At 42.2% G+C, this 12,102-nt stretch overlaps 1 protein-coding gene across 1 annotated transcript; it reads right to left on the bottom strand.

Annotated features, from left to right (window-relative positions):
• Window positions 1-2,629: 2,629 nt before the first annotated feature.
• Window positions 2,630-7,721, bottom strand: ogfr (opioid growth factor receptor). Its single transcript, XM_088994777.1, has 7 exons — window positions 7,451-7,721; window positions 6,333-6,398; window positions 6,172-6,253; window positions 6,016-6,094; window positions 5,682-5,748; window positions 5,442-5,590; window positions 2,630-5,351 (listed from the first exon to the last, which is right to left on the bottom strand). The coding sequence occupies exons 1-7, from the start codon at window positions 7,556-7,558 to the stop codon at window positions 4,316-4,318; spliced, it is 1,587 nt and encodes a 528-aa protein (XP_088850903.1). The 5' UTR covers window positions 7,559-7,721; the 3' UTR covers window positions 2,630-4,315.
• Between the last annotated feature and the right edge of the window lie 4,381 nt (window positions 7,722-12,102).

Below are 12,102 nucleotides of genomic sequence, written 5' to 3'. Positions count from 1 at the left end.
CGTGACTTTAGTGGGCGGAGCTTGAACACCCGAACTGTGGTGGGCCGTCAGGGCCTGGACGCCTTCACAATCAGTTCTGCGGGACCTGGAGGATAAAAATAAATGTCAATGAAACTGTTGCTTTAAAGGACAACCGACACCATTTTTTGTTTCCTAACTGACATCAGAACAACGTTTTATGGCATCTAAAGTACCCAAAACACGCAGGCTGATATTTTTAGTCAAATGCAAAACACCAATAAAAATGACCTAAAGTGTGCTAAAATTGCAACAAATTGAGCTGCGAATTGTGAATTTTCAGAATGTCCCGCCCCCAGTTCGTGACGTCATGCCAAGACGTCTTGCCTTGCTCGAGAATCAAAACAATGGCTTCAGATTCGGAGAAGATGCTTTCTTGATAATCATCCAGTTATGAATATGATTCAAATAGTTCGGAAGAGGAAAGCATAAATGTTTGCAAGTGATTAAAGGAGTCCTCCCATATCAATTTGTGCCGTCAATAACAGCAATGTAGCACCCAGAAAATGCAGAAGATGCCGCCCAAGCTCCGTTGGAAATGGGCTGATTTGTCTGCTGGGAATTTGTGTCAGCGAATATCAAATATTTGTCTTTGTGCAACACAACGATTCACCATTGCATTATTTATGTGTTTTCCTCCTTGGTCTGAAAACTTTGTGTTGATCCGTGTTGATGGTGAAATTAGAAGGAAAACACATAAATAACGCGATGGTGAATCATTGTGAATGCTATAAAACGTTTTTCTGATGTCAGTTAGGAAACAAAAAAAATGTCAGTTGTCCTTTAATGGTTAAAGCAACAGTTTCATTGACAAAGGTTTAACGAATCAGAGTTCGAGTTGGCAACCCAGGACCTGCTGGAAGACGCTGGTATATGTCACATTTTTTGAAAACTATGATTAGCTAGCCGCTGGAGATAAGAGCATACTGGCCAGAGCTAGCATGCTGGATCTGTAGTGAGATGCATACGCGATTATATTGTTATGTTGATTTTATAGCAGTTTTGTCTTCCCACAATGGCTGAAATTGATTTGGTTGTAGATATACGATTAAAGCCAATTTCAAGACTGACTTTTCAAGATTAGCTTTAAGGTTGGACAGCTTCAAAGCTAACAAAAATAGCAAATAACATTGCAATTTCATTAGGTTTTCATGAATCCACTCTTTCATCGTAAAAATTTGAACAGTTTAATGACAGTATTTCTTATGTTTCTTCAAGGCACAAGTTATTTCCTAGTAAACGACATCCTCTAGTGCAGGGGTCTGCAACCGGTCCGTGGGTCATTTGGTACCAGGCCGCGAAGAAAGAATAATTTTACATAATGTGACAGCAACCAAAACAAAACTACGGGGTAGACTGGACATGAGCAAGACACTTCGGATGTTATTGTCTACCATTATCCCTAGATAGGACCGTCTCGTTGCAGAGAAACAAGCTCAGGGGTCCCACTGATTCAGTTGTAGTGAGTTTTTTTTTTATTTTTCATGCGCTTTGCACTTGTTTTTGTTGTATATCTTATTTTGAAGGCACGTTTAAACATTACCACGGTGACCATTGAGCGTTAAGAGGCAGAGACAATGTTACATATGTTGTTGTTGGCGCGATGTGACCAGGACTCTGCTAATAAAGTTGGATAAAAATACAATTGATTCACGTTTATTATTATATTCAAAAGAAAAAACAGTTTCCATGCCTGTCGTATCATTTATTTTGTTGTATTTATCCGCCGGTCCGTGAAAATATTGTGACATTAAACCGGTCCGTGGCAAAAAAAGGTTGGGGACCCCTGCGCTAGTGGACGTAATATCAAACCACACTCACAGCTGTGCAGTGGTTAAGGCATAGCACTACTGAAGGCCTAGAAGTGACATGCACAGCCCACCACTGGCTTTGACCAATTATAAAACAGTTCTGCATCTCAAAGCAGGAAGGATGCTGGGCCGAGGCTCAGTTAAAAAAAAAAAAAAAAACGTTTTAGGTGTCTGAAGAAAACATTCACTATCCTAAAACAACAATTTTTTGCAACAACAAGGATTTGAAGGGAACTCCAAAATAACCACATTTCCCCCGGTGAAAAGGGATTAAAAAATAACTTTGATTAACAGCACAAAACTGCTGCACAAGTAAACAACTTTAAGTGCCAAAACGTTTTTGTATATATGCGTTTTCAACAAAAGTTAATATACTTGATGTTGGAAACCTTGCCATGAAGATCATGAAAGATCGTTCAAAAAATGTCAGGCCTTCTCACATTGCTGTATTACAAGTTAAAAACTACAATCGATCAGTGCACATTCACAATTTGTAGATTTGCATATTTGTGGTTGAGTCAGCCCAGTGGTTAGCACTTGACCGCAGAGGTGCAGGGTTCGATTCTGGCCTTCCAGTGTGGTTTGCATGTTCTCCCCGGGCCAAAGGAGAAATTGCCAATCCGGAAACATTTTTTTTTTTTTTACAATTGCTACATTGATATGCAGTAACTGCAGTGACATTGACGATGCCTTTGAAATGGAATTGAAATTGAATTGCAATTGAAAATGTAATATTTCGGCCTGAGCAAAGCACATTGCCCATAATTAGCTAAATACAAATGCCATTCATTGTAGCAACGTGTCAGAAAATATCTTTATTCGGCTCCTAAACAAGCATTCACTCAGAGGAAAAGTCACATAGAAAGAAATCAAGTTGTCTGAACAAGTTAACTCAACCGTATTCACAATGATGTGCAAGAATTGAAGAAACAAAAAAGCAGATTTCAAAAAACAGATCTGAGCTAATCTTGACCAATTGGAAAGACAAAACACACATGGTTTATACAATCAAGCCGTCTATCACATTTTTGGCAAGGCTTTCTTTCTCTTGTTCAAAAGTCAAATAAGTTCCCATCCGTGTGAAAGCACACAGCATTACTGTACTTCAGAATAGCGACAATGTCTGACAATCTCAGAGTTCAGCATCAACGCAAAAACAGCCTGCAAAGGGAAATAAACCCTCCAGTGCTTCATTCAGTGCAAAAACATCTCATAGAACGATGCAAGAACTAAAAAGTGTAACATTAAATTAACATTGGTACTTTATATATTCTGGAAAGAAATTATAGAAGAAAAAGGAGAAAAGTCATTTTAACGCTGAAACGAGGATACTTTTGACTTTTGTGTTGATTTTTTGTCTCTCATTTTGTTGTGACACAGTGCAACTTGCCGGCCACATGAGGTACACATGCAAAATCCAGTCACAAAAAATACTTCAATCCTGACAAATAGGTCACCACGCTTGTCTTTCACACTGACAAAAATGGGAGTATTCCTGTCACAAAACTTAAGGAGACACTGTTAAGCGAAGCAACAGGGCAAGCCGCCCATGGTATGAAGCCAAACAGTAGTACAAAAATATTAGAACCATTTGAATGATGGAGTGCAGTTGGACATTTTGAACAACCGCAAGAAATATAACGACTAACGGCATTTTCTCATAGCGTTATATTTCTAGCGGCAGAATTATCATTTTGCAAGGGTTACCTATGAGGTGGCATGTTTGTTTTAAATTTTATCAGTGGAACATAAGGGAAACCATTCATAATAAAAATAAATCAAAAACAGGGAGAAAAACTGCTCATTTAACAGTTCAAATACCAGCAAGGATTTCAGAAGGTGTGTCTGCCAAATACAAATCATGAAAATGCATTCTAACAAAAATGGGGATTTCTGTACTTGGACCAACTTGCCTGTCTCGGCTGTGTTCACACTTCAAGTGCCATATGCTGGTTTAAGTTTAGGGGTTGGAGTAATGCAACCTGTTACACACAGGGTTCACCTCACCTTGGAACAAAGTTATTTATATATGACAAAATATTATTAGATGCGTCCCAAATGGTTTGTGACTGTATGAGGCCGTAAAATGTAAATTCTCTGTAAAAAAAATTGCTTGCCAGGCAGAAAACATTTAGTTTGGCTATTTTGATGAGCTTGGGCATCGCAATAAGAAAAAAAAACTGTATTTTTACAAAGCACCATGGCAAAGGCAAGTGTGAACGCAGCCTGAACTTCAAAGGTCAACAATTCAACTTGCTGCAGGACTTCAGAGTGACAGTCTGGAAATGGAATGATGGTGGTCTGATAAGGCCACTCCGTGTCTTGCAGAGTCCAAAAGTACAGTGACTGCGGTCATTGCCTATTCGCTCAACACTCAACAATCACAGCAGCTCTTTATGGATGATCAATTTGACTGAAATTCACTACAGAGGAGCACCTTGAGGACTAAGAACTCTTCATGTATGGGGGCCACGCATGGGTGGAAGCTAGTGGGGGGTCGACTCCATGTCGACATCCTGCACCTTGTTCTCAGATGTCAGCTTCTCCCCAGTTTTTTGCGTCGTCCCGTTTGTGTGCACCCCCTTGTCCTCTTTTTGCGGCACTTGAAAAAAATCTGTCTTTGGAATTTTTTCTTCCCTCTCCAATAACGGGCAAGGTGAATGTTTTGAAGTCTTCGTGGGTGTTTGAGCAGGCGAGCTCATTTGTCCGGAGGCGGCGTCACTGCCTGTCTTTCTACCCGACTGACCGCCGCTCACGTCCACGAGGGAGCCGTTGTTTTGCATAAACGCGTCGTCTTCCCTCTTTTTTTTCGGTGGCTTCTCTGCATTCTCATCCCTGTCCTTTTGCATGACGTTGTCTGTTTCCTGCATGGCATCCTGCGAGACGTTTGTCGCTTTGGACTTGATGTTCGCCCAGGGCTCGGTTTCCAAGCTCGCAGTGTCGGGAGTGGGCGACTGATCCATTTCATCAACGTCATCGGTTGAGTCAGTGCTGTTGCCGAAAATGTTGTTAATGGACTCCAAATTGCCATTCCCAAGTGTCATTTGCCCTGCTTTTGGGTGAGGCGACGTTTCAGGCTGTTTGAGCTTGCCTCCATTTGTTTCCGTTTGTTTCTGCACCTTGCCAGCATGATCCAGGTCCGCCTCCTTAAGGTGAACCCCTTTTTCTGCATCTTTTCCTTTAGCCCTTGAGTGGTCGTCATCTTTTCCTTCCTCATTGCCAAGAGCTTCAGTGCGTTTCGCTGACTTTCTGAATTGTTTCTGAATCTTTCTGGGACACCACACAAACTTATCCTTTGGCTCAAAGTGAAGATAGGCAAAACGCAGCAGCTCTTGGCGTTTATGTTTATCCAAAACCGCAAACAGAAAATAGTCAAGCACACTGCGTTTAACGCTGCTGAGGTTCTTCTTGACCAGCGTTTCTTCAAGGAAGAAGTGCACCAGCGGGGCTTGATAATGCTCGAAGCCCAGCTCGCCCAGGCTCTTCAGGATGCGGGTGATGCGCAGGTTGTTGTGCATGTTCCTAATAGAGACGAGACAGTTCAAAGTGAAACCGCCAGCCGGAGAGTTATTTTAAAGCCGGTTACCGACATGACAGTATAGGAGGGTTTACCGCTCAAGGTTTCCGAAGCGCTCTTTCCAATTCTCTGCTCTTGTCACCTCACCAATCTCTTTGTTAATCAGGCGGATGCCATAGAAGCCCAACATGAGTTCATAGGACTCCACTAGTCTCCTTTTGGCATCTTCGTTTCTCTTGAAGGCCTGGGGAGAACAAGGGGGGAGCAAAAAAAAGAAAAAGAAACCTGAGTTAACTGTTGACGTGGCACATGGGGGTCAACCGCGAGACACTCACCTCAATCTCCTTCTTGGTGAGTTCAGAAGCCATGTAGTTGACCCCTTGTTCACGAAGAGGAAACAGCCTGATGAAAGCAGAAAGAAAATAGACACATGCGCTAAACACTGATGAATGCATGCGTCATGTCGCCTCATCCTTTGATATGAAAAGCAATCATTGTGCCCACTTGCTCTTTCTTACTAAATGGATTGGAAGAAAACCTAGACCAAAATTGCAGTTATTGCAGTAATTTAGGTGGCATCCGCTTAGGGTAGTATGAGCACCAACACCTGGTATCATTACTCACCTATCCCAACTAATTAATAATAATAATAATAATAAATACACATACCATTGAATATATGAGTGGACTCTCTCCAGTCTTTTGTAGTCATTTTTCCATTCTTTGAGGAATGATTCAATGTAGACCTCTGTCACGTCAGTAAATCACATGTCAGTTTCTCACAACCTTTCACCAAAACAGTGTGGTTTAATTTAAGTATCATACCGTCAGGTGCAGAGGGGAATTTGTTGAGGTAGAATTGCAAGTTGTTCATTTTGTCTTCTGAGCACTCGTCATCTGCAAGATTCTGAGACAGAGGAACATAACGGCACAACTTGAGCCCAACACTGAGTCAAATGATGGGAGTGTGACTGTTCAACACTTACAGGGTACCCTCTTCTGTAGTTTTGCATGTCCTTCGCCGCCCTCATGTTTCTGGGCGGGTGATGGCGCTGTGAAATGAGATGACAGTGAATCAACGTACATCAAGCACTGAACCAGCATTTTGAAGGATAATCATCGAAAATGTATAATCCTGGTCACTTGGTCATTGATGATAGCATAAATAAATATTTACTGTACTGTGTGGGGGCTTGGCAAAATAACTATAAGAAAGGCTTATTTAACAGCAAAACACATTAGGATATCTGGAGGAAATTTCACTCTTGGGGCTGAGCTGCAAATATGGGATCATGACCAAGATGGCCAAACATCTACTACTACTACTTTCTACTTTCATTCCTTTCATCACTTTGCTGCTGTGAAATGTAAATTTCTCCACTGTGAGACTAATAAAGGCATATCCAATCCAATCCATCCCGACACATCCAAATGGCCAAATTGCAATTCTAGCTATTGTATAAGTCAAACAACCAACTAAGTAGAACAGAATATTTTATGCAGTCCGCAGCGCTGATAGGACAAATAATGTGATTATCTGCAGTCATGGCTGACCAGGTGGACGTGTCGAAAGGTTCGAGCGAGTCCAGGATAACCACTGACCGAGATATTGTGTATTGCCCTTCGAAACGCACGGTGTATGTTTGGTAAAAGCAAAGAGGTACATTCAATAAAAGGTTTCAACGTCTTCGTATTTTTACCCAGTACCGACCGGCATTACGGTGTTTCAATATGCGGCTTTTTGAAATTGTAGTGTTTTTATTAGGGGAGGGGGGTTCCCCCCACACTAAACAAATGGTCGGCGAATCAAAATTCGGCATTTAATTTTCGACCGTGCGGGTGTTACGTATGCCGGTTTTTTCTTTTTACAGACTAGCCATGTAGAACAAATGTTGCCACTAAAAATATAAAAACTCAGCGACCCAAAGGAGCAGAAAAAGTAAGCTGGCCTCAGTGGCCAGCTAGCCTACCTAGCTTGCAAGCTAGCAAGCAGCTAATATTTGCGCTGCACCAAACGTAGCAACAGCAACGTCTCGCCAAATCACCACATTTAATCACGCAGTCGCACAACGACAAGTAAACCAAACTTTAGGGAACCACTTACCGACACTAAAGTCCGCGACCGTCGAGGTTGACCATCTTCGGCCGGCTCCTCTCCATCACTCTCGGTGTCCCACGTCGAGTCGTATTCGCACACACAGTCGTCCTCCATAATTTCCAAAACGACAAAAGCCTCCTAAAACTAGTCGAGCTTGCTTCCCGACAGAGATGGGCATGGATCCAACTACACCGACACGTTGACCCAGGTTAGTCGAGGGCAGCTGAGGGCAACCTCTCTTCCAAGGCCACCTTCGTCTCAGTCCTTCGCTCGAAGGTGGCGATGATGACGCTTTCCTTCAGGTGCTCGAGTGGGCGTTTTTATCGTCACAGCGCCTACTCACAAGTTTAAGACTCGGTTCTACATTTAAATGTTCTCCAGTGACTCACAGATCTCAAGGTTGAGGGGTAGAGGGAAGAAAAAAATATCTCGATGTGGTGGACATACATTATTTATGCTTAATATTTTCAAAGATGGGGCGTCCCGGTCCGGCCTCCCTGTGTGGAGTTTGCATGTTCTCCCCGGACCCGCGTGGGTTTTCTCCGGGTCCTCCGGTTTCCTCCTACACTCCAAAAACATGCATGGCAGGCAGATTGGCCACTCCAAATTGTCCCTAGGTGTGAGTGTGAGAGTGACTGTTGTATGTCTTTCTGTGCCCTGCGATTGGCTGGCAACCAATTCAGGGTGTCCCCCGCCTCATGCCCGAAGACAGCTGAGATAGGCTCCAGCAACCCCCGCGACCCTCATGAGGAATAAGCGGTACGGAAAATGAGATGAGATTTTCAAAGAGGAATCTTTTGACTTGAAACCACCATGATCAGATTGACGATTCCATTGATGTATCATTTTCCTGTGACAAATGAAATACTTTGGAAGCAGCGACAATGCACCCATCTCTGGCCAACGTCTTCTTGTAAAGTCAACGATAAAAGATTGAATGCACATGTCCTGCACTTAATTCAACAAACTCGCACATTGGATTCTGAGATTTATTTTGCAGCTGCTACGCCACCAACATGGTGCCCAAGGACACCAGGTAATTCTAATAACCTGTTCTAAAAATAGTTAACTGTGAGTTTCTATAAATTTTGTAGAAGTAAATATTTGAAAATATGAACACTGGAAGACGTTTATGAACTAACGTGTTCAGTGTTTAAATAGAGTTTCCTATCACCCATGGGGTCATATAAATTAATATCATGATTTTTTAATAACCAAAATAACAATAACAGTACAGAATGTCATTTGAGCGCATTTGTTATTTCAGAGTTGTGAGGTCTTTGTCAAGAAATAATACAAGACCTCTCGATGAAAGGCAGATGTTCTGCCCCTGTGATTGTGTTGACACAATACCTCATGCAATTTATTTCCGTAAAATACATTTGTTTTTGTTGCTTTGAGTTTTAGCATAATCCAGATCGCTCATGTAAGAGGTTCCCCCCTGACAATGCCTAACACCAACAAAAAATAATTAGAATTGGAAATACATTTCATGCCATTATCATCCTTTATTAAAAAAACTCATTTGAGAAAATAATACAAATGATAAGCAAAGACCAATCAATCAAAATCAAACCACATAAGAGCAGAAAAAGCACAATTGTTGCATTGCTATTAAATCAGTCATTGATGCTAAAATTAGTATTTGTATGAAATACTGTATTATGGTAAATGGTCTTGGCGATCATGTGGTTTGCACATCCGCCTCACAGTGTTGACGTGCGGGTTTCGATTCCGGCTCTGGTCTTCCTGTGTGGATTTTGTACATTTTTCCACCCCCATTCTGAAAAAAAACATGCATGTCAGCTTAATGGAACACTCCAAATTGTCCTAAGGTGTGATTGTGAGTGCGAATGGGTTGTTTGTCTATGTGTGACCTGCAATTAGCTGGCAACAGTTCAGAGTGTAACCTGCCTACTGCCCAAAGATTCGCGTGATAGGCTACATCACGCCATGTGACCATTGTGAGGGAAAAAAACAGATTAGAAAATGGATGGATGGATGCAAAAATTCACCAAAGTACAAAAGTCACATATTAAGTGTTTCGAACAAATGATGGGCTCTTGCTGTCCAGAGTTTGACAGGAAGTAGTAGGATGCATTTATACTATCTAGAACTATAAATAGAATCACATATCATGACAGGAGATTCAGTGTTGGCGGGCCATCAGTGAGTTTCTATTTTTAGTCTGAGTTGCTGTGGAAACTGAAGGGCTCAGCATTCAGGGTATCTATTTAGTGTTGCTGCTTTATCACTTGTGCTGTTTACTCATTTGTTTGGATACAGTAAGATGAAACAAAATACTGAAATTCCACTTGGATTGTGCTAATTGGAGTTTAGGGACAAATGTTGACATATTACTATATCCGATATTCCTGTTATGAATGATGACTGAAGCCAAATGGTTGGATGGTAGGGACATTTACACTATTGTAGTTGTGGGGAATAGGAGGTGTGGGGGTTATTCACAAGGCTCATTAGATTGAATTGGATTGCATTCGCCTTTATTAGTCTCACAGTGGAGAATGGTACATTTCACAGCAGCAAAGTGATGAAACTAAGAGGAAAAGAAAGGAAAAAGTAGAAAAACAAAATACAGCACCTGCTGTAAAGGCAGCCACTCTCGCAGCGCCGTCTTGAAGTCAAAACAACAAACCAAGAACTAAATAACAAATAATGTGACACAACACAAAGGACATTGGCAGTCTTCAATCTTAAGCATTTTCTGCACCCTCTTTCTTGTATGAAGCAATTCTCGATGGAAGAGGCAAGGATCAAAGCCTCCTTTGCACCAGTGGATCATGGATGTCATGGTGGAATGTGCACGTCTGCCACAAACTAACTTTTGAAAGCAAACACGAAGCCGTAGCATCCATTGACGAAAAGCAATTGTCTCATATCTCCTATCCCACGTAGATCCGCTTCAATTCCAAGCTGCGACATTTCCACATCATTGCATGACTCTTGGGGCCGAGCCCCCTCTTGGTCAGCTGCCCCCCCCCCCCCCCCCCATCTTCCTCCCTTAGATTTCACCCATCCTCATTTCTAGTTATGAGTCACTGGCCCTCACTTGAATTTCCAGGTGATGTCTTGCCCCCACATCGGGGCCCCCTTTCTCTCGTGGGGAGGTATAGTGGGTGTGTGTGTGTGTGTGGGGGGGGGGGGGGGGGGGTTGGGCCTGACTGCAGTTGATCCTGTGTCCCCTTCTCAAGGAATGGTCAGGACACATTGGGTGGGGCCGTTTGACCACTTGGGTCCCTGGGCTAAGGTGGCATTCCGTTGACCAGTTCTCACCACAGTGGCCCTCAAAGCCAACGCTTCCAAGATCCAGTGATACGCACAAGATGTTACAATTATACATTTCCTGTAATCATTTTTTTGTCATAAACTTGACTCAAAGGAAGCCAGTAGCCAGTGTTTTATTCGGTCATACACAATCTTTCTGACAACATTTCGCCCGGTCTTTGAATCTGGACTCATACTTTTTGTTCCTTCTTACCTGATGTCTCCTTCCCACCCAAAAGCAAGTCTCGTTGTGAAGTACAAAAGCCATTCTCAGTTGTCTTTTAGTGATAGAATGGGTTCAGCTTGGATGAAAGGAAAGGTGTATAAAACAGTGGCAAAACCAGCCATGATGTTTGGACTGGAGACAGTGCTACTGAAGAAAAGACAGGAAGTAGAGCTGGAGGTAGCAGAGATAAAGATGTTCAGGTTTTCTTTGGGAGTGACCAGGTTGGATAGGATCAGGAATAAGTACATCAGAGTGGCAACTCATATTAGAGCAGGGGTGGGCAAACTTTTTGACTGGCAGGCCACAATGGGTTCTAAAATTTGACAGAGGGCCCGGGCCAGGAGCATTTGGAGGGAGTGTTTGTGCCGGATATACTAAAGCATTAAATGCAGTGTGTGCAAACCTCATAGCACAGTAAGAACACTACAACCCAATTTATTAAGTGTCGTTCAAATGTGAAAAATATCCCTTTTCAGTTAATAAATTTGTCTCAAGGAATATGCGAGAGATGGCATTTCCATACTATTTCGCAGATACCGGGAGGGGGAAATGTAAATAGATTAAAATAACATAGGCACGGTGATTTATCAAGATTGCTTCTGATTTTAATGTTTCAATCAGAGGTGCAAAGTTAAAGAAATCAACATTTATTGAAAAATTGAGTAACTTTCAACATTCAAAACATATTATTACACAACGAAATACTGAAGCACAATAATATCTACTTGTGTTAAACTCCGCAAAATCATGGATGAATTGTCCTGCTCTACAAACTCGCCACAGACACCCTCGCCTTCACGCGCAAACAGTACACGTGTATTGTTGCCAAGCACACAGACATAGGCTGGCTGTATTAAATATCCTACCTGCAGCTGAAATTTGCATACTCAGCACGGCAGCCAATCAGAAGCTGCTTTGTGCTTCGGACTTTCCCGATTTTTATAAGGTCGTGCATTTGCACAACATTTTCCAAAGTAGGTGACAGAATCTCAGCCCCAGAAGAAAGATTCAAAAGAAGCTAAAAGAAATTATGACGCAACAAAAAATAAACGTACATTATATCGTGACTGTAAAGTGTACTTGAGAGTTTTGAAAGGCGCTTAGTGGGATTTAGCAGACACCACAACGCAAAGATTGCATTGTGCAC

The sequence above is a fragment of the Hippocampus bargibanti genome, linkage group LG01, assembly GCF_051943395.1.
Source record: "Hippocampus bargibanti isolate YZ-2025 linkage group LG01, ASM5194339v1, whole genome shotgun sequence".
In the NCBI taxonomy this organism is placed as follows: domain Eukaryota; kingdom Metazoa; phylum Chordata; class Actinopteri; order Syngnathiformes; family Syngnathidae; genus Hippocampus; species Hippocampus bargibanti.
Note: the sequence above shows the minus strand (reverse complement) of the source record. Positions and strands in the feature narration are given on the sequence as shown.